Source organism: Sardina pilchardus, chromosome 15 (assembly GCF_963854185.1).
Source record: "Sardina pilchardus chromosome 15, fSarPil1.1, whole genome shotgun sequence".
Classification (NCBI taxonomy): domain Eukaryota; kingdom Metazoa; phylum Chordata; class Actinopteri; order Clupeiformes; family Clupeidae; genus Sardina; species Sardina pilchardus.
This window is the reverse complement of record NC_085008.1, coordinates 5,812,771-5,835,916: the sequence shown is the minus strand read 5'-3', so window position 1 is coordinate 5,835,916 and position 23,146 is coordinate 5,812,771. Positions and strand designations below refer to the sequence as shown.

General features: G+C 45.3%; 1 protein-coding gene across 2 annotated transcripts; it reads left to right on the top strand.

Moving 5' to 3' along the window:
- Positions 1-4,365: 4,365 nt before the first annotated feature.
- kank3 (KN motif and ankyrin repeat domains 3) lies at positions 4,366-22,075 on the top strand. 2 transcript variants are annotated; one of them, XM_062555476.1, is made up of 11 exons: positions 4,366-4,493; positions 12,227-12,312; positions 12,771-14,735; positions 15,416-15,518; positions 16,771-16,989; positions 17,134-17,224; positions 17,555-17,774; positions 18,225-18,367; positions 19,236-19,436; positions 20,969-21,067; positions 21,620-22,075. In XM_062555476.1, exons 2-11 carry the CDS (start codon positions 12,276-12,278, stop codon positions 21,680-21,682), a joined length of 3,141 nt encoding a protein of 1,046 aa, XP_062411460.1. In that variant the 5' UTR covers positions 4,366-4,493; positions 12,227-12,275; the 3' UTR covers positions 21,683-22,075. The 2 variants fall into 2 exon arrangements, with proteins under 2 accessions (XP_062411460.1, XP_062411461.1); XM_062555477.1 differs by lacking the exon at positions 4,366-4,493 and adding an exon at positions 7,167-7,308.
- The last annotated feature ends 1,071 nt before the right edge of the window (positions 22,076-23,146 follow it).

Genomic DNA, 23,146 nt, shown 5'->3' with positions numbered 1-23,146 from the left:
TACGCAGAGAACATAATAGTAGAAGGGTGGTGTGAATGAAATAGGGTACGTCAATGAAGCCCAGCTTTTTAAAAACAATCATCACACTACAGTATGTAGCCACCTAACCCATAAGGTTGTGTGTCACGAGCCTCTAGCTCACGCTTGGCAATCTTGGCAGGTATACACCACTGGCCTCACAAAACTCCTACTCAACTGTTCACTGCATGGGTTGGGTGGGTGGGCTGGGTGTTATGGCCGTGCTGGCCCTCGTGGATGTGGCTGGCCACTGCGCTCCAGACAGTCCATCTATTCGTGCCCCAGATTCCTCTATAGGTTTAGTTACCAAGCTTAGGTCTCTGAAATTTACGGTACCAACTCCCTAATTACAGATTTCTTGGAAACACTTTGCAAGAGGTTCACTAGAAGTAACAGAAATATGACCCTGTTCATTGAACCCTTTCACTTGTCAGAGGGTAGCCGAATATGTCTTTTGCACATCTGTGTGGTATAGCAGCGCGTTACTTAAACTATGTCATCTCTAAATGAGTAACTGTGACTTTGAAATCGATAGGTGCTGGGAAGGAACAGGACTTGTTTACATCCTGGAGAGCACCTTCAGTGGGGGTCTCAGCAGGGGTGTGTCTTGGCACGACCCTGCCCCCATATGGTCCATACTGTGACACCAGGGGGGTGACTTTTTTTCTAGTCATGCTGCAGCTGTGTTTGTTAAAGTCTGCCATATGAACACTATATTCAGTGTTTACCATGAGTGTAGTATATCAAGTTCACTATACTCTCAAAAACAGATAGGTCAGTTTAGAATAGACCCTGATTTTGCACAAATATGATCTACCTGACATACCATGGGATGGATAAAATTGAGAGTTAATGGTAAAACAGTTTTCCAACAAAGATCATAGGTAGAAGACTAAAGACATGCAGTCACTTGCTTGGTGTTGGAAGAGAAGCAAGAATTTTGTTGCTGTGTGAAAGTGTCGGGGGTCCCCAGTATGAATAGCAAGTTGCTGAAAATGATTTGTTGACACCCTCATGACACCCAATGAATTGTTGAAGTGTGAGTATGGCGGTAGAGGTGCAATTGAAAGCATGTGCCGTGTTTACCATGGTGTCTCCTTCCCTACTTAAATACACTGCCTGTGGAGTATGTGGTGCTCAGCCAAATCTTTGTTTGTGGGCAACACATCATCTCATAGTCAAGTGCTTTGTGTCTCGCTGGATTTTAATGTTAAAATTTTGTTTTTGCTTTACTGATTTTGGATAGATATCGACATTCTACTTCATCATGAAATGTCTACCTTCCATCTTCACAATTTTGTGACGTCATAAAGGTGTTGCATGATTTGCATACCAGGCACACTCAAAAAGCCTATTTCATGTTTAAAGTCAAGAAACAACAATCATTTTAATTAATTGTGATCACCTAAAAATTAAATGTCCTAGATACTTTCTTATACATCATATTGCAATAGCAATGTGCACACCATGGGGGCACTGTGGAGCTGATGAGGCATGTCTTTGAATCGTACATCAAATCGAGGGCTGAGAACCAAAGGGGCGTAAGTGACATTTCACCAACTTTACAGAAGAGCCAAAACAAATCTAACTGCTTCTATATGTTCACAGTTAAAGACCTTTGGTTTTTGTGCAATAACTTTTTATAAGTATTTTCCTTCTATAATTTTGTCAGCTAGAAAGAGCTCATCAAGAGCTTTCAGGTGATAACTCAATTTTGACCAAAATGTCACTTCTGCCCATTTGGTTCTCAGCCCTCGAAATAGGCAATAAATTGTGTCTGAAGACACACGTTTTCAACCGAGCCCCTCAAAACACATGGAAATCTCATTTCATCCAACACAGTAAGAGTAAGACAAGTGAACTTTGTCTGATATGATTAGACCTATAGCCTATACCAAATCTGAACAGTTTCATTACAAACATTGCCTGTGTTCAGGTGCACTTTTTGACCACGTCCAAGTTCGTGCACTAATATGATGCAAGAGAGAAACGTCTGAAGACACGCATGTGTCACATGCATGTCTTTAGTTTTCAAGCACCATGAAGTGAATGAGCTAAAGAATATAACAAAGGGTCACAGTATAATGTACCCTTCCACTACTGTGCAAGTCAGGAGGACAATGTGTACTGGGGAATAGGGAGGTATGGCATTAGTTTCAAAGGAAAGTGTAATGGGGCTGAGATGTGGAGCTGATGCTCTTCTCTTGCTTCATTCTCCCTGTGAAGGAAAACAAATTCATGCTCATGGTCTGTTGTTTACACATCAAACATATAATTTATTGTGCAGTTCAAATCATATCAATCAAACTGCATTTGGGTTCTTTAGATTAGGTAAAAGTACATGTAGCCTAATAAAGAGAACCTAAGTTTTATTGAAAGTACAATTAAATATTTGATATTATTATATTATATTATTATTATATATTAATTAAGTTAATTACATGTAATAAACCATACATTTACAATTAAGAATAATTTCTGAACACTTAATCAAGTAGAGTTCATGTGCTTTTGCAAATTAACTCACATGTCAATAATATAAAGGTTCAATAGCTAGACCACTGGTATGATAACTTTATTATTATTATTATTATTATTATTATTATTATTGTTGATATCTGTTGTGTTTATTGACCTACCTTTACAATACCTAAACAGATTTGTTTGTTGTAAGGATGTTATTATTATTATTATTATTATTATCATTAATCATGATAATAATAATAATAATAATAAAATGATAAATAATTCATAGATAGTGAATATTTATTAGTTATTATTATTATCATTGTTTATTATTGCTTATGAGAAGACGGCATAGATCAGTTTTGTTGTCATAGCAGAAGTAACTTACTCCAATCTGAAACATCCATTGACTAAAAGTTTGAAGACAAAACATGTTTTGATAGTTTACATCTGTACTATCAAAATCTGATATATACTGTATATATATATATATATATATATATATATATATATATATATACAGTATATACACACAGTATATATATATATATATATATATATATATATATATATATATATATATATATATATATAAATCAAACCAGCAATCAAGCAAAGTCCTAGACTTGACCTTCATCCTATGTACATAGAGGCTGGTCACTTCTCAACTAAGTGGATATCACATGCAATCTGTAGACCTGCAGTGTGCAGCATCCACACCATATCATGGCCATTTTAAGGACATAGCTGTTAACCTTTTAGCATGTAACTGACACATAGGCAATATGCTACAATATGTAGGCCTATTAGGTATAACCTAATAGCCTATAATACAACTATAAGAAGGATAAAGATTAATTATGTATTAATATAGCCTACAGTTTTGCATTTGTACTCTAAAGAACCCTTTAACGTTTACCCTTCAACAAATTCAATGAAATTCTTGGTGGGAAACAAGAAACACTGTTGCCAATCTGCACGTGTGACTTTGGTGATGGTCTGATTCTTATTGCAGTGGCACCCTCTGCTGTTCATGTAAATACTGTAGCTGTTCCTAAAAACTCCACGGTTTTTGGTTGTAATGACTTGGGCATGGAGAAAACAAATTTTGGTTTCATGTAAAAAAAAAAAAAAGATTAGAAAAACAGTGTTGTTGTAGGCTATTATCAACATCTGACAACAAGGACATCATAATCTTTAAATAAACAACCAACACGGCTAAAACAAAACCAGTCATAGCCTACTTTGTTTTCCAAACATAGAAGCTTGTAAAACCCTCTTATAGCCAACGTGTGTCCACACGCACTGAACAGCAGAAGTTGCACTTGGCATAATTATAAAATGTCTAAAAGATATAGGCCTCCCGTTACCCATTTTATGCAGGAAAAATGTCTGCATGGAAAACTGAGTAGGCCTAAATGTGTGGCAAGTCTTGTTCTAGTTAATAAGGGATTGTTATTCCTCTGTTCCTGTGTATTTTTTTGACATTCGTTTGTCACATTGCTGAGGGCGTTTGAAGAGTTCATACTTTCTTTTAGGTCTATGGTTCATACCAATTTTGTGGTCTGTGACAAAAGTAGGCAGTCACATTAATAGCGTATTTCAATTAGGCTAGGCCTACTTAATATGCAATTAATTGCGCAATCTGAAATTAGGCAGCAAAGTGACATTTCAGATAAACGCTAGTTTATTCTACAGATTTGGTTAAAACGAAAGGTAAGTGTAAGCCCTGCCACTGTTTACTTGGCATGACACCTTCTTTATCTGAGAGTGACAAATCCTTTAAATGGGCGGACCATCTCCTCGAGCTCTCGATATTTATTGGTTGCAGCGTACGCTTGTTGATTGGATAATCCAACTGTCTGTTATACCATCATATACGTTTGATGAATGAGAAAGCGCCAGTGTTGGTGTTTTCTTCCACTCTCTTCTCTTTTGCCTCTAAAAGACGTTTTTTTCTTGTGGAAGAAGTTTCTGGTGTCCTGAAGTTCAGCATCAGTCCAGCAAAGGTAAGGTCAGATCACCGTTCTGCGCAGCTCTAGGCTACATTAGGTTATAAGAAAACGATAACATATAACAGGTTTTAGCGACAGAAAAATTTAGCCTGCATTTACGATGTAAAAGACTTGGATCTGTTAACTTAACTTACTATTCTGCGGTAGAAGTGCATTGAATGTAGCTGTCACAACTGACACTAAACTTGCAACGCAGCAATATCACTTACCATGTACATAGACTAGCCTATCCATCTTGCGCTTTTTGAAATCAGTCTCAGACATGGGGACTTCACTTCGTTTTTAGCTATCTGTTACTACCGAGCCATCAGGCTTAACCAAATTGAGAAAATGACACATAGTTAAAGTTAGGCTACTCTTTATTATTTTAGTCTTTCAAATAATAGTTTGCTGTAAATCGGGTTATTACTTTGTCGCGTAAGAAGGCGTGCCTGCTGAAAACTAATGTCGAAAAATGCGGGGTGACACTAATTTCATTTCATTTCAACACCTTTAAAATACTTAATATCACATCGAAAATGAAGTGAGAAATATATGGCTGACATCAGTTGTTACTTTGATCTTGACTTATAACTAGATAGTTTGTTCTGTGCTTTGGACAAGGATTAGCAGGCTTGACTTTTCTGTCGGGCAAGTTTCCAGAATACCGCCCTAAGGACATAAAATATGTTTTCAGTTTTTAAATCCTTTCATGCCATCTCTTTGCTGTTAATGGATAATTTTCTTTGGTTTTGTGAAGTAATCCCCATGTGTTTATTGGTATTTTAGTCAGACTATCTTGGACACATTTCTGTTTGTCATTTTGAGATCTACTATGATGTGATAGCCTACATCCACGTAGCGCACATTTTGCATCCTGCAAGAGATCGAACACGGATTAGTCAGTGTTCTTCTGGGAATAGCGTCTCTCCTATTTAAACCTACTGTATGTTATTTCCATTACTCAAATTGCGCAGTCTTTTGTCAACCAGTGATTTCACCATGAATACTTTAATTCAAAGTGAAAGCAAAAACAGCTTCAGTGGACACATCCATGCAAAAAGATCAATAGTCTACCTGGCCAAGTCACCTTCTCCAAGCCCCTCCCCCATTCCACGAGGAAGAATTGCCTTCAACTCGGATTATGATCAAGAGCAAAACTTTCTCAAAGAAATTATCATTATACAATAATATAACAGTAAACTTCAGTTGCAATGTGCGCTGTGCAGTGGCATTGTTCAATCGGGATTGCCTGACAACATTTCTGGAATTTGATTTGCCTTCCGGAATTGGCTAATTCTGTTATCTCCTTTATGCACTCACTTTCCCTTTTTTCTGATTTCCTGTGCTGAAGTCATATCTTCAGAAAGTCCTCCTCACAAGAAACCACAAACAAACAAACAAACAAACGCCTCAAACGAACTTGTACTGGGGTGTTAAAAGCTCACCCAGATTGACTGGCCTGCCTTGTTGTTTACACGTCTGGGCATAAGCATCTGGGCATCACCTTCACTCCCTCTCCAAACATTCACATGCTTCTTGTCTTGTGATTCTATTTATGGCTCATTAGCTCTTGAGCTTCTCCACATTATCCACGACTCTTTGGTTCCTGTATCTCTGAAAACTGAGGGCGAAAAGAGTTCTCAACAAAGAATAGGGGTTTTTACCACAGTGCCACACAAACAACAATGGGGGCATGTTAACATAATGAAATTTCCCCTAAACCAGAGGGTGGAATTTACGGGCATTTTTGTTGTTTATTGGAGTGCAGGGTAATTGTTGGGGCTCACAGATTATCACTGTAAGAGCTGCATTTTGAGACAACAGTAGCTGAAGTGAGCCGGAGACGGGTGGACAGGATAGAAGTTATGTTATGGATTGTAGTGTGTATCGATTAAGATATGGAACATTACTGTAATACAACCTGTTGGCTAGAACAAAGAGCACATTACATTTGCCCACTATTAAGGCCCAGCGTGACTGTGTTTAGTTAGGCCTCTGCAGCGGTTTGGATGTTTACTGTTGATGTTGTTGTTTTTTGCAGGGGGTGGATAATGGCAATCATGTGATTGCATTCCTTGGTATTGGTCAAGTATCTGTGCATAGGCATTTGCACAGGAACAAAATTAAGTTAAGAAATGCAAATAAAACAGGACTATTCTTCTTGTGTGCTACTGTGCATTTATGACCGCTTGTTGAAGATTAAAAAAATACATTTCAAAATGTAGGGTTTTTAAACTGGTAGAGTTTTAAAAAGACTTGAATAAATGTTTCAAATGTACTCAGAACATATGGTCATAGATGAAGTTGTCTCTGCAGTATTATCTCTGCTGTCACTGATTCTTCCTTGGCACTTTTGAGGATTGCATCATCACACTTGAACTCTTGCCTCTCCATCTGGTTGTCGCCATGACCCCCGCTCTCAGCTCGCTGCGGATCAGCAACAATGCGAGGTCAAAGACAAAAGAGTTGCCCCAAAGAAAAGTATAAAAGCACTGGCCCTAAAGAAGTCTGACCTTTCTGGCCGCGGAGAATTACGCAACAAATGGACAGAAATCACCAGGAGGATGGGGTCAGCCACTGCAACTTTAGACATTGGTATGGCTACCCGTGTTGGGTAAATTCAAAAATAGATAACATATATTTAGGTAAGGGGGTTTGCTCCAGAGACAGACAGAGAGAGAGACACACACCAGGGAATAGGGGGGCAGCAGGAAGACCAGACGCAGGTAGACTTCCTGAGCCTCGCACAGCTGTTGTCAACTCACTCAAAGTGGATCAGATGCACTGGTATCAGCTCTCTCTCCCCGTCCAAAGCGCAGATGTGGAGGTAAAGGTTTTACAGTCCTCTCAGCTAGATTAGGCTAGTGGTTGTATTGGGTGATAAAACAATCTGCTTGTTTGACTAGTACATATTTTTTTAGAAGAGAGTTGTTGAAGCAATTCCTTTATTTACCTTTGACAGCACACATTTGTCTGAAATAAAGTGCTGTAATGTGTATATGTGGTGGTGGGGGTGGGGGCGATCTTTAGTGGCAGGATGCGTTTGATATAGAAACCGTCTCCGTCACTCTCTAATTTTACTCCGTGGAATGACTGCTGTGTGTATGAAACAAGAGGAGATAAATGCCTTCGCTAAATGAGAGATGATAAACCCGAAAATACCCACACACCAGAATGCCCAGCCAAACACATCTCACAAAGGAGTAGCTACTAATTGAATCCTCGCCTCGGGATGCTGTTTATGTACCCTTAAAGTGTAATCAGCTGGTTCTCACAGGAAGAGACAATCTTGTCGGGCTACTTTTAGAAACGCTCAGTGCACTTTAATACTATCTCACCCGAATTCCTTGGTATAAGCATGGAGCTCAGATGCTTTGGCTACTTGGTAACCTTCAGTGTTATTTTTTTTAGCCATATTTGCCATTCAGTGTGCTGCTGTGTAACTGTTTGCATAGACTCTGAGGATGTTTTTACCAGCTTGTCACTGTTTTTGTAAACCATATAAAGCTCTGCTGGTTGGCTTTTTAAAATAGCCCTTTTCTCCTTTTTTGTCTGCATATAAAAAATAAAACTGGATCAGGCGTTGAGTGCAGCTGACGGTCGAGAGGAAGAAAAGAAAAGTCCCCAAGAATATTTATATAACTCCAAAAAGTCCACAAGAATATTCTATAACTCCAAACAGTCGTCATTGCCATTTCTATTCCGGCTCCCATTGCGGACGGATAATGAATCAGAGTGGTCTCTGACTGGAACGTTCCTCTGACTTAAGAATTGGACAAAATGTTGGGAATTGGAGATTAAGATGGTGGGCCACACAGCTGACACCTGGTATCTTGACAGAGGGGCGGGCTAATCAAACATGAGCTGATCCTTGAGTTGATGTGTAACGTTTTAGCACACAGGACACAGGCGCTCGCTGTGTATATTTCGTCTGGTATGCAGTTTGTTCCGCGTTTGCTTGCTTGTCTTGATGGAGGCCTTTGTCAGGAAATGCGCAGTGCCTGCCCTGCTGCTTTTTGAAGTACATATCCAGATGTAAGGGGATCACTGGTTACTTTTAACAGAGGTATGCCAGCCATGTGGCCCATCCATGTGTTTAAATGGCTTAAACATCTGTTGGGGTCCACCATCAGGTTGTTACATTTCTCCAAGGATGCATTCTGTACCTGGGTCTGTAATTTTTCTCATCGCAGTTGATGGAGTTGTGACAGCTATGGGGCCCATCATCACCCTGCTGAGAAATGGATGCTAATCAGAAGTCTCCTGGCTCAGTTACCAGTCCATGTTGCCCCCAGGAAGCAGATTTGCTCTTGTCTTTTGTTTGTTTGGCGGGCCTCTGTGCTATCTAAACAAAAACAACCCTGGCCCATGGTGATACCAATGAATAAATAAATAAATAGATTCTATTTTGCTCTTTGAGATTGAACTCTCAAGTTCTTAGCTAAAATGACTTGATGAACGACTTCTCTTCATTTCGATGTTCTCGCCCGAAACCGAGTGGGGGGGGGGGGGCATTCATTCATCAGGCTCATTTCCATGTTCGTGCCCAGTGTGAGGGCTGCTGGGATTCCCGTCACTGCCTCTGATGCCTGGGAAGTCATATCAAAGAGCGTTTTGTAACCGTGTGCCTCTGACACCACTGAAGCATATGGCCACCCCCCCACACACTTCTCCTTTCATTCACTCCAAACTGTCGCATGTTGAACTGGGGACAGAGGACGGGGGTAGGAGGTGGGTGTGTGTGTGGGGGGGGGGGGGGCGGCCGAAACAAGGAGGCTCCAGAGGACTTGTGGACGGCGTAACCATAGATGTGGCATAAAGGCTCATTATAGGCCTCTCAATGTGTTCCATTGTTGTGACGAGACCCAGGGGAATTGCACAGATGCATGTGATCGTGACTGTCTTAAGTTGTCCTTAAAGTTGTTTTCAAGGATGTTTCTGCCGCATTCTTTTCTTCGGCTGTTGGGCTTCTTTTTGCATTCAGGAACAGATGCTTATTCAGTGGCTGAGCAAATGTCCATGAAGTTGTTTGTATGAGTTTATGCTTTTACTTAGTGTCTAATTTTATGTTTTAAATGGCTTTGTGTGTGTGTGTGTGTGTGTGTGTGTGTGTATGGGCATTGTGGATGTTTTTGTGGCAGTAAGGTCATCAATAAATCTAGATGGCCTACGTTTTTCCGGTGGTTTCTTCTCACCCACTTGGTGCCTTTGTGCTTGTGCATGAGTGTGTGTTGATGGGAGTGTTTATACGTGCGGGGGGTGGCGAGTGTGTTTGCTCAGCTCTTCGGCCGCTTGTGTTGCCTTTCCTGCGGGCTGCAGGAAGCAGCTTTGGCGGGGTGATGGCTTCTTCCTTCTGGAGTGGCCAGGGGCTTCCTAATGCGAGACAATGGGAGGTCTCCCTGGGGGAGCAGGGCTGTGCACAGTCGGTTTCCCCTCAGGAAACAACAGATTTGTCCTTCCAGCTGATAGAATGTGTGTTGGTTGGGGGGAGAGAGAGGGACAGGACACACACACACGCACACACACACACACATGCACACACACACACACACACACACACACACACACACACACACACACACACACACACACAAGCTGGACTCCTGAGTCCTGACATGTTCAGACTGGCTGTCTTTCTTCTGTTGGCTTAGACGAACGTGTCTTTGCTTTCGTCCCCAAGTTTTTGTTTTGCTAGTTTGCCAGTTTACTGGTGGAGGACTTGTGCAAACAACATGCCTCACGCCATGACTGCTTTTACAGCCATGCAAGGCAGGGGGAGGGGGATGTTTGGGGAGATTTGCAATGTGTTGCAATTGCAATGCAACTCGGTGCAGATTGACCCTCAGTAACCTGTGAATGGGGTGTCGTCTGCGTTGTGAATCATGGACCCCCTCTGTTTCCCTTGAAGGGAAATGGGAGGTGGAGGATGGAGGTCCTATTTCCAAAACATGGCTATCGCTCCAAGCCAGCGGCTGGACAGAACTGCCTCCTGACGACAGACAGACCCGCTCGGCCGACCCAGTCCCCAGACTCCAGACTTTTATTAAACCGGAGACTGCCGTGATCAGTCAATGAAAGAAAAAGACGCTTAGTAGGCTAATTGAATTTTGGGAAATAAATTGTCTTGTTAACAGAAGTAAAGAGGGAAGCCCCCCCCCCCCCCACTCGTCTACTAGCTACTGCCTCCTGGGACAACAAGAACTTGTGATGCCGTGGCTGGACGACAGAGAGCTGTCTGTTTGTTTTTTTTCTGTGCTCCTCGCATCCCTGTGGCTCTGCTAAGTACAAGTAGAAGGGGCACAGAGGAATGTACCCCCCCCCCCCCCATACACACACTCCCACCTCTCACTCCCTGCCTCCCTGTAATTTGGTGCTTGTCATCAGGTTCTGGAAAAAACATTGAGCCTATGTTTTCATTTTCTCTCCCCCGAAACCCCCGCTCCTCTCCCCTCGCACACCCCCCCCCCCCACCTCCCTATACTCTGCGCCTCTGTGGTGTTAAAGAGGGAGAGGAGGGATGTGCGACTTGCTGCTGCTCCCTCTCCTCTAATCAAAGGTGTGAGCTGTAAAGCGGGTGTTGGGAAACCGGAGGCTGCTGGAAGGGTATGCTTGGGCCGGGTCCCAAAAAGTTGTTGGCGCCCATGTGGTGAGCGACGTTTACCACCCGGAGCTGTGGCTGCGATCTGGGAAGGAGGACCTCTTTTTATATTTAGCTCCCAAGGGGGTTAGCGACGGGAAGTGAGGCCTGTTGTTCACTCTCTGGCAGGCCCTGACACTTGCCAGGCCCCCCGATCACTCTGCCCTGAGCTCTGCATATCTGACGGCCAGCGCAGGTCAGTGGTTTGGTTTGCATCTGTCTGTGACAGGGGGAATGATGGTGAGCAATGCAGCCTGGAGCAGTTTTTGGGGAAGCAGTCGGGGGAGTGAGTGGGGGTAAGGTGGTGGGGTTTATAAGATGGACGTCTTCCTTTAGCATTGATAATCTGATCTGAGATCTGTCCAAATTCCTTCCCTTGTTTGTTTTTTTTTCTTTCTCTTTTCCTTGACAGTCTGTGTATTCAAGGTATTGAGTGCAGGACTTGCTGACAGGAGTTAGATGTTGCTTTGTTAGACACTTCCACTGAATCATAAGCAAGTCCTTGTCTGGTCATGCTAGTAGGATATTCACGAGAGGAGAAGGATGGAATGTGCCCAAGGCTCTGTGAAAACAGATCTTCATAACTCCATATGTGTCTATTAGTCTTTCTCTTTCATGCTCTCTCTGTCTCTCTCTTTTTTTGCCCCTTTCATGGAGCTTTAAAAAAAAAAAAAAAAAAAAGATATAGGGTATGACCTGGCCTGATGACACAGAAACGGATATCTGTTTTGGAACGGCTGTAGGATGGGGTCCATATTGTGGAGCGTGCTTGTTTTGATGCCTCATTTCCTTGTCTTGTTTTCCGTGGGACTGCGGCTGCTCTTTGTCCTCTGTGGAGCGTTCAAGCGCACACAGGACATGTATGTGATGTCATGGTTAATCCCCTTGAATCCCATCCAAAAACAAGACGACCACCAAGGAAATGGATGCGTTCCCTCGCGCTCTGTCATCGGATCACTCCTCACATAAGGGCACAAAAATATATGTGTTGCTCCACATGTGAGCAGCTTATTGCAGGCTTTGTGCTCTCTCTGAGCTCTGGGAATGTTGAGTGGAAAGTCCCATCTCACGAGTGCACGTCGTCTTGGACTTGTCTCCCTGTGTGCAGGTGGTGAGTTGACTCCTGAGGCTGCAGTGGAGGACCCTGTCAGGCCAAGATGACTCAGTCTGTGCAGGTCAACTCAAAGCTGCCTGGTGAGTGTATCTAACTACCTTATGATAACTATGTCATGTACTTACCAGGATTTCATTTAGTACAGTAAAGGTCAAATTGTTGTTTGACATTGTAAAAGTCATGTAAGACGACCACTGGCACAATGCTAATATGTGTTATTACATGTTTAAAGTGTCTGATTCAGTATGTAGCTGAAGGGCTATTGTGATTCTGTTATGATTCTAGTTCTGCTCTAGTTAATACATCCAGTTGGAGTGTCACAGCAGTTTCATACAGAGTTCCAGAGAAAACAGATTTTTCCACTCACTACATCTGGAAGCACCGAGTGCAGAGCTGGACTGAATTTGGCCCTGCTAGGTGGCCTTGGGGAGTGGGGTTAAAGTCCACTGTTATAGCTCTTTTCCATATTGGACCACAGGGGATATTACTGGCGTGTTGCTTATGAGTTGTGCTGACCCCAACTCCTTCTCCCCTGTAGATCTGGGTGCACCTTTTCTGTATGGGTCCCAGGAGGAGAGTGACCAGGCCGGCTCCTACTCCGTCCAGACGCCGTATGGCTTCCAGCTGGACTTGGACTTCCTCAAGTATGTGGAGGAGATCGAGAGCGGCCACAGCTTTCGGCGGACGCCCGTGAGTGGCCGGCGCGGAGGGCCGCGCGCCGGGAAGCTCTCCCAGCGCAGCCCCGGGGTCGGGGGTCGCGCCAGCGGCTGGACGTCCACCGAGTCGCTGTCGTCCTCGGCCAGCGACGACTGCAGCGGCCGCGTGCCGCCGCCCCCTCCGCCGCGCAACCGCATCGGCTCGGCGCCGGCCGAGTCCTTGTCGCACGTCCTCTCGCCCGTGTCGCTCCTCTGCCCGCCGCTGTCGGCCGGCGCCAAGGTGCCCCCTCCGCCCCCCACCCGCAACCCCCGCGTGGAGCGCACCCTCCTGGAGACCAGCCTGCGGCTGCAGCAGGAGCAGAGCCAGCTCCACAACGGCGCCAGGGTCCTCCAGCTGGCCGACCCCCCGAAGGGGACCCCGAGAGAGGCAGGCTGGGCCGGCTCGTCCAGCTCCCTGGGCTCCCAGACGGCCACGCCGACTGTACCCCCTCCGGCCTCGTCGGCCCCGTCATCGGACGGCGGCGGCGTCCAGCAGAACCCCTTCTCCTCGGCCTCGCCGAGCCCGTGCCCCAGCGGCTGGCCGCGCGCCAGCCCTCACACCTCCGGCCGCAGCACCCCGGCCTCCGCGGCGGCCTCGTCCTCGGGCCCCGTGCCCCCCCTCCAGCTGCAGACGGTGCGCGAGCAGATGGCGGCGGCCCTGCGGCAGCTCAAGGAGATGGAGGAGCGGGTGAAGGGGGTGCCCGCGCTGGAGCGCGAGGTGGCCAAGCTGCGCGCCGAGAAGGACCAGCTGCTGCAGGCGCTCCGGAAGAAGAGCGAGGCCCCGGTCACTACCACCACAGCAGCGGCCGCCGTGCAGACCGCTCCCGCCGAGGCCTCTTCCGCCACAGCCGCCGCGCCGGACCAAGGACTCCCGCCGCTCTCGCCGACCCACGGCCGGCCCTCCAAGGTGTCCGAGCTCCGCAAAGCCATCGAGAAGGCCAGCAAGGAGGAGGCGGGCCGGCAGCCGACGCCGGAGAAAACAGCGTCCGTTCCCGTTCCCGTGCCCGTGCAGACGGTGTCGGTGGCCGTGGGCAGTGACGTGCCCCTGAGCGAGGGCGTGTTTTATTACAGACAGGCCGTGAAAGACGTGGCGGTGGACGCCAGGTGCGAGGTCACCGACAAGGGCGTGGGAACACCGCCACTGAGCGCCACGCGCGACGAAGGGGTCCAAGCGTCGCCGGCCACCGAGGAGGCGTCGGTGTGGGTGATGGAGTCCCTGCTGGGGCTGAGCAGCGAGGCGGAGCGCGAGATGGACACCCTGCAGGACACGGTCAAGCTCCAGCAGGAGTCGCTGCGCGTGCTGGAGGAGCGGCTGAGCCTGGCCGACCGGGAGCTGGAGGCGTTGCGCGCCGGCGAACGCGAGCGCCTCTCGCGGGTCACGCTGGAGCGCGGCGTCCAGGCACGGCCGCAGACCGCCCACGCCGGCACCGACGCGCCGCCCGCCGAGCCCCCGAAGACGCTGCTCAGCGTCGGGGTGAGCTGCCGCCCGGAGGTGGCCGAGGCAGGCGTGGGGGGGGAGGGACCCCCCGCGCACACTCACCAGAGCGTTCAGACTGAGGAGGAGGTGAAGGTGGAGGAGGAGGAGGTGGTAGAGGTTAAGGAGGTGAAGGAGGAGGTGGCTAAGGCGGAGATGGTGAGCACTGGATGCCAGTGGGAGAGTCCGAGTCCAGAGGAGGGCGAGGAGAAGCGGAAGGAGGAGCCCCAAAAGAGGAGACAGGTGGCCATCGCCGAGGGCCTGGGCGTCAGCGAGGCAGAGAGGAGAGTGGCCGAGGAAGTGGACGCTGTGCCGGCCGCTCCCAGCCCTGTGGGTGAGTTTCTCAGGAGTGGACAGCCGCTTAGTCATGTGTTCGTCTAGAGGAAATTTAGGATGTCAGTTTTCCAGGGTTCATTGTAAAAGTTGGCCACATACTGTGTGGAGTTTTCATGTGTGCCAAGATGACACCAGAATGGCTAGGATGACTTGTACACTATTTGCGTGTAATTGAAGAATTAGCCGTCTGTAGTTTGAAAGCTTTTATCTGAGCAACCAAATATTACTCATTCATGAGTGGGTCCACACCCATGCTTTTACAAGCTAGTCATTCTTTTCTTATATATATATTCAAACTGCTTCATTATCTGAGGTGTGTCTGCTTACATGTCAGGCTTAGAACTCAAATACCATTCAAAGATTCTTATTTTGCATGAACAGCTGCACAAGGCTCTATGGGATTGGTCATTAATGTGTGTGTGTGTGTGTGTGTGTGTGTGTGTGTGTGTGTGTGTGTGTGTGTGTGTGTGTGTGTGTGTGTGTGTGTGTGTGTGTGTGTGTGTGTGTGTGTGTGTGTGTGTGTGTGTGTGTGTGTGTGTGTGTGTGTGTGTGTGTGTGTGTGTGTGTGTGTGTGTGTGTGTGTGTGTGTGTGTGTGTGTGTGTGTGTGTGTGTGTGTGTGTGTGTGTGTGTGTGTGTGTGTGCATGAACGAATGTCCTTTTGTCATTGGTGGTCCCAGGCACTCTCAAATCTATCATGAAGAGGAAGGATGGGAGTAGCTCGAGCGAGACCCGCAGCACGGGGAAGAAGAGCCTGCAGTTTGTGGGCATTCTGAACGGAGGGTGAGAACCAGAATGGGCACACACCACTCAGGATATGATGCCCTGGGCTGACTTTAGCGCACCTCAGCAGTGCTGTCAGTGGAGATTACGCTCAGTTAATAATAGACTAGACTGATGCACACAATCAAAACAGAGGTCTAGGCTAGCACTGCTAAACAGCAATCTCAGAATTATGTAACGGCTTTTCACTTGGCTGCCATTTTATTTCAGTGTGACTGACAAATAATGTCATTCATTTGACACCTCAACTGCTCCAAGAATGAATAGTACCAGTAACAGTACCAGTAACAGTAGGTTGTAGGAACTGATAGTGTTTGGGGTCAAAATGGTCAAATCCGTTGTCAAACCTTCCACTAGGTTGTTGTTTTCTGCTCTAAGATAGTCAAAAGAGTGACTCCAGAGATGAGATAACAGAAAGTGCCTGCCACAAGTAGGAGAGGAGTGTTGCGGTGAAGGCTGTCTGCAGCTGTCAGTGGGGGAGAGAAAACCACAAAGTGAGAGTACAATAAGAGCAACCGTAGCCAAGAGCAGCAGAAGTGGAGATTTTCACCGTAGAGCTGAAGGAATCCTTCATCATCTTGTTTTGATGTGGCCAGCGAGATCAAACCTTCCCATCAAACGCACACGGATGGAGGGTGAACAGCTGGCTTCGGCTGACAAACGCTTTCTGACATGCCACAGCTGTGAAAGCCTTCAGTGTAAACAAGCGTTACTTTCACACACCATTAGCAGCACACGCCTCTCATCTTGACTTCTGTGTAGTATCATCTTGACATGTTATGGATCATAGTTCATATTTTCCCTGTTGAATGTTTCATCAACTTTTGAGCAAACTGAGGACGGTGTTTTCATCCTACTCTTCATGGGGACTATGTTATCACAGTGCTATGACTTTACTGTGAGTTTTAAGACCAACAGCTATAAAAGTGTCTGCTAAATGAGGCTGTTTGAAATATTTGTGCCGATTAATTTAGCCAGTTTAAGCATCTTTGAGTCTTGAATGAATGAATCTTTTCATTATGCATTTCATAATGGTCTGAGAATGGGGAAAATGCTTAGGTTAGCGTTAGCCAAACACAGGCTACTGTGCTGGTCCAGCTTGATGAGACTAGCCTCTTTGTTTCAACTGACATTGTGGGGAAAACCAGGCTATGACTATCATTGTTTCATGTGGATTAGATTTAAGTAAATTCTCTCATTTTTAAATTAGCATCAGAATGTTACAAAAAAAGTAACTGTGCTCTCTTCAAAGATATGAGTCAACGTCAAGTGAGGAGGATGAGGAAGACGAGGATGATGAGGACGGGAGTTCGTCCGACGGGAGCGGAGCGGAGGATTGCTCGAGCAGCGGGGAAGAGGAGGCCGCACTTCAGGAGACCTCGGACGAGGAGAGGAACATCAACCTGGACGAGAGCGACAGCGACGAGGGGCCGACCGGCTCGGGGGGACAGCAGGAGACGGTCAAGGAGAAGTAAGGCTGACCGACGGGCCTGCTGACTCCACATGCTGACCCAAGCAGAATGCCGCTGCACCCGGCACACTCTTATCCTGATGTGTCTGTCTGTCTGTTTGTTTACAGCAACACTGTGATGGCCATTATGTTTTTCTGTCACAGGTTTGAACTGACTATGAAGATGCGAGAAGCTTGTCTCATTCTGAAGAATCACCTCAACGATGATGCTAAAGCTATGAAAAGCAAAGAAGTGGTGAGAGGCTATACTTCATCTGACTTTACTTTAACTGTGACCCATCCATCAGATACAGGCCTGCCAAGGAGCCACAGCAGGTCGACATGTTTATGGTTGACTGTACAGACTTTATGTGAAGAACAACGTTCTTGGATACCAGATTATTTTCCCTCTGTGCTCTATGCGTTTTCTCGCATATTCGTTATTTTAACCATTTATTTGACAGGGGCCATGTACAGTAGAGAACAATTCCTGTAGCAGAGTTAGCTATACAGCTAATTTGCATCTGTGGTATTCTTATTGACTTCTTGCTCTTCTCATCTCTCTCTCTCTGCTTGTGTCCTGCAGCTGTCCAGCACTCACACAGTGCAGCTGGAGTGGTTCCGAGTGTCCAGTGCGAAGACGGCGCAGCCCACGCGGGTCTCCAACTACCTCATGGCCTTCTCTGAGGTGTCCCCCGTGCTGCTGGAGCACGTGGTCAACATGACGGACGGCAACGGCAACACGGCCCTGCACTACAGCGTGTCACACTCCAACTTCAGTGTGGTGGGCCTGTTGCTGGACACAGGTCAGTGTGGGAGGGGTGACTTCCATTCCACTTGGTGCACTCTTACAGGGGAGCTACACCAGAACTGAGGCGTTCGGTTCGCGACGCGGAAAATCCATTTTAGAAGATGGGTCTATTTTTTTTTGTCACGTCTGGTGTAGCTACTTCCATTGATTATGGTGATTATTAACTGCTGCAGCATATACTTCGCGAACGGAACGCCTCAGTTATGCGTCTGGTGTAGCTCCCCTGTAAAGTGTCTGAAGATAGCATGTTATACATATGTAATAGTTACATCATGCATTTATTGTAATTTGGCCTTATTATCCTTGATACGACTTGACCTTGTTTAGACTTGATTACATTATGTAAAGGATTCCTCTTATTACCTGCAGTGTTAAACATGACATGATATTACAGTTATGGGAATATCAGAGGAGATTTATTGAAGCCATGTGATTGTGTGTGCAGGTGTTTGCTGTGTGGATCAGCAGAACAAAGCGGGCTACACCGCCATCATGTTGGCCGCGCTGTCTGCCGTAAAGGAGGAGGACGACATGGAGGTGGTGAAGAAGCTCTTCAGCCAGGGCAACGTCAATGCCAAAGCCAGCCAGGTGACGTGCCGATCCGCATTACTCCCCATAGAGCCTGTGGTGCAGCCATTTGAGAGCTGGTGACGGGTGAAGTACAAAACACAGTCAGTCAGATGCATTTTTGCCGTGATTGCAAGCGGCTATTGTGAAGCTGTAGTTGTTTTGGAAACACACGCTGACTGGGTTTTACATTGAAATGGCACAATTAACATAATCACAGTGAAAAAGATTGGGTCCCAGATTGAATTTTATTTTAATGGTAGAAAAGGTAAATTTGGGGTCATATTTGGGAAAGGAATGGGCTATTGTAACGAAATGCTCTGGGAAACCTTGATCAAGTCATTATCAAAGGCCTTGGCCAATGAACTTGTTGGATCGAATCATCTGCTGATTCACATCACATGCTTGTGTGTTGGATGTCATACAGAGATTTTACGACTGATTACCTTCTCTGTCTTCATTCTCTAAACCAAAATGACCTTTTGTAAAAGGGGCTCTATTGAGTATTTTTTTTCATCATGTGGTTGTCAACAGGTTTTCCTGTAAAGGAGGCTTTATTCATCCCTTACCTTGTTACGAATTACAGTACACTTTTTTTTTGGTGAGCAAATTAGAGTTTGTGAAGGCCACAAGTTCACAAGCTACCTTGCAGTATGTAAAACACATATTCACACATATCAACTCAAACTCAAACAAAGAAGTGAGTCAGTTGTGTGTGTCAGGGATAAATGAACATATGATTTTGATGAGAAGCATGAGTACAGAACTGCCTAAATGGCTTAAAGGTGATAATTATGCCAGTTAGTTCATTTGACCGCATCATGGGATCTCTCGCTGTAATCACTGCGGGTCATTTCAATGTGCTCTTCTTGCTTTGTGGCGCGTTCAGGCTGGTCAGACTGCGCTGATGCTGGCGGTCAGCCACGGGCGGCAGGAGATGGTGCGTGCACTGCTGGAGTGTGGCGCCAGTGTGAACGTGCAGGACGACGAGGGATCCACCGCCCTCATGTGCGCCAGTGAACATGGCCGGGCCGAGATCGTCGCTCTGCTTCTGGACCAGACGGACTGTGACATTTCTGTGGTGGATAACGTGAGTGCTCGACTCGTCCTCTACTCACACGGTCTGCCCGTAAATAGCACATAGCATGAAGCGTTTATATATACATACCCTGTGTGCTAATTTAGTGGCGAGAAATTACATTATAAACTAAGATCAAGCATCACAGGGCAACACAAGTTTCTCACTGTGATATAAGAGTGGGAAGAGTATGGACGAGTATTAGGGCCACCTTTGGAGTGCCCACCTATGGAGGAATGTATTTTTCTACAGTTTCTTACAGAACAAAACAAAACAAAACAAAACAAAAAAACACACACATTTTAAGTGATCCGAATGCTCTTCCATAGATTGCATTCAAGGGCCAGCTCGGGCACTTTTTTAGATGAATTCCTTTCCCTTTGAAATGCAAGTAAAGAATTGGTGCAGTTTCCATTATATCACAGTCAACTTTGCATTGCACTACAGAATGAGTCCCTGGTCATTCCCTCATTATTATTATTATTGGCACACTATAAATTACAAATGCTCTGATGTGTCACATGCCTGAATTTTTAGGGTCTGCAATAAAAATAAAAAAACAGATTTTTATGCTGTGGCAGGTTCTAGTAAGATTCATGCAGCCTCTGTGGTAGAATATAGTAAGAAAATAACTGAAACCACAGGATATCTCATTACAGTGATGAAAAAGCATTAGTAGTCTAGTGGTTACTTTCTGCTGGACAGCGTTAAGGTCCTCACCGTAGTGCATTGCTATGTGACCGGGATGGAACAGTGGCACTCCTTTTCCATCAAACATTCATTTGCCAGGAATTGGACCAACAATGACATCATCTTTTGCACACCATAGCAAATATTTTCTGTTGGGGGTATTGCCTGCAACGGAAGTTCTGTATTAGGTTTGCCGCACTTTCTGTTTGGACTGTGGAAAGAATAACAGCCACATGAAAATAAAATAAACAGAAAGATCTCATTTGTATTTTTTCCCAGTGACATGATGGGATTTACCATCTGAAGCTCACTGATTCCCCAAAGCCATTCAGAATGGTTTTATAGCAAACTCAGATTACAAACAGTATATGAAAAACGGATGTACCTCTGTACAACAAACCACAAAATGAACCAGCCACTTAGGGAAAGCCACTGAGCCACAATGGGTACTCTATGTTGAGTGAAGTTATGAAGGGTAAAGATCACGATCAGTCATATTTATTTTCATGACCGCCAAAGCCAGGCTCATGCTCACGTCTTCGACAAACCACTCTTCTGCCATTTCACAGGGATTTGGCTTGACAGCACACAGCTGGTTCGAGCTGGTGTGCATGGGAAACTATGTGGGGAGAGTCCCTCCCAACCTTCCCCCTTTCTGCCAGTACCAGTGTTGGGTACTCCTCACACCAGTCTCTGAAATCACTCTGTGCCGCCTGGTGATCCTAGTGGATGTGTGTTGTCGTGCAGTGTCCTTAGTGAATATCTTCTCTTTTCAACTGTAATGTCTTTTCCCCCTCACTGTTTTCTTCTAACTTAATGAACGATCCTCCCTTTTCTCACTCCCCCCTCTGCAGGATGGCAGCAACGCGCTCTCCATCGCCCTGGAGGCATCCCATAATGACATAGCAGTGCTACTCTACGCCCACATGAACTACTCCAAGACCCAAGCAGCTGTAAGTGATCTGGAGGCGGAAGCAACTGCTCGGATACGGCACTCGCCGGCTGCCAAAGTTGTGCGTCACTGATAGCGGCGTCCCATACAGATTTCAGAATAGCCAATTTCCTGATCAAGAGAGTGTGTGCACACTCAAACCTCCCCCCCAGTGCTAGTGTATGAGAGCTAGGGTGTGGTGCCTCTTTGCAGATGTTTGTCCAGAGCTCCTATGGACTCTCTATTGTGGACATAGTGACCTCTAGTGCACAGACTACTTATTGGGAGAAAATGATGAACTACGTTATTCACTCCATTTTAGGGAGGTAGAACAGTGTGAATGGTTATGAAACTATTATGTGACATGTTCTATTGGTATTAAGTGTTTATGAACATGGAGGAAGTAGATTCTACAATGATGAATACACTGTAAATGCAAATATAAATGAATTATGAATTCAAGTTTCTATTCTGTCTTGAGAGTGATCATATTAGAGAATTTGTGCTCTGAAATAAGTCTGGTAATTTCAGGTTGAGCCTATTTGTTTTGATCTGACATGTATCTCCTCCTTAGGGGGTGAACAAAGCCAACAACAGAAGCCCAACTAGTCCACAGAAACCCTGGCCTGCAGAATAATGGCCTGTGATGCTGAAGACGGAAGAGAACTGGACTCTGGCTTGTTTAGTACAGGCCTGCTCGACTGGAAAACTGTCACTGTCTATAAAATACATATAAATATATATATATATTTATACTATGATGTGTATCTATGCACTACAACCTAAACAGAATATCAGCTATAAACTGTTGTAAGAGTATTCACTACTAACCACGCTGATACTAAAGTCATTCTCTTGTCCGTTGTGGTCAATCTGGTCACACTCGGATTTGCGTTTTGTTCTTGTTACACTCCTGAATTTTTCATACCAAAAAGAAAAGTAATGCAACTGCACTAACTTCTTATGCAATATATGGCATTGTCTTTATTTTATGTAAAAATAAACATTTATTTACGTATGAAAATTGTAATATGCATCAAAATATACTGCCATTCAAAAGACTGGGGTCACTTCCATTCCTCTCCATTAAAGACATACTAGCTGTCTTCTCTGACACTATCCAACTTTCGATCTGTGTAGTCTTCGACATCCCAGAGACTTTTAGTGGGGTTTATGTCAGGACTGTGGTGGCAAATTCATCTATGAAAATGGTTCCTCTTCCTTCCTGAACTACTCTTTCACAACTTGAGGCAGATGAATCCTGCCATTGTCATCCTGGAATGTGCCCATTCAATCAACGAAGGAAAAATGGAAGCAGCCACCCCAGATTGTAACACTGCCTCCACAAGCTCCTACAGTGGGTATGAGTGGATTTCAACACACTTGCACTCACAATGTGACAAGATCTTCTAGTATTGTAACTTTACAGCTGTGTAACATGTATTAATCAGGCTAAGTAGAAAGGGTACAATTTGCTAAGGAGCATAACGATTAGACTTTGGAGCAATGGGAAAAGGTCATCACTCTAAATGTACTATCAGAGAGGGTTAAAGCGGAACTGTCCCGTTTTGCTCCCATAGTAACGTATTGTGTTGCAGTATCTTGATCATAGACATACATGATCTTGATAGTAATGAAGGATCTTTGGTTCTACTATTTCAGAGTGATTATGTCAGGGTTTGAAAGATGTGTACTCATCATGTATGGTAACTACTGTACACGCCTCTCATAGTTTCATGGAGAGGTTTTCCTGAGATCTGATGCCAGACTGATCGCTTTTCATTGGAGGCCGTTTTGCCTGATGTTATTTTATCTGACACCTTTTTACTATGTAATGTCATAAATCACAGAGGTTTTCCCTGAGATCTGATGGCTTTTCATCTGATGTATGAGACATCACCATGTAATTCCATAAACACATAAATCACAAGTCCTAACTTTGAGCCAGAAATTATTGAAACTAGCTATAGAAATAAATGTTGTAAGCACACGGCAAAGCAAATGTGATATGTACGAGTAAGTCCAGATAATATTTCCTCTTGAAATTTTAATGTATGCCTTTTCTGGCCAGGCAGTGCAATTCCTGCAGTTTGGCATTGCT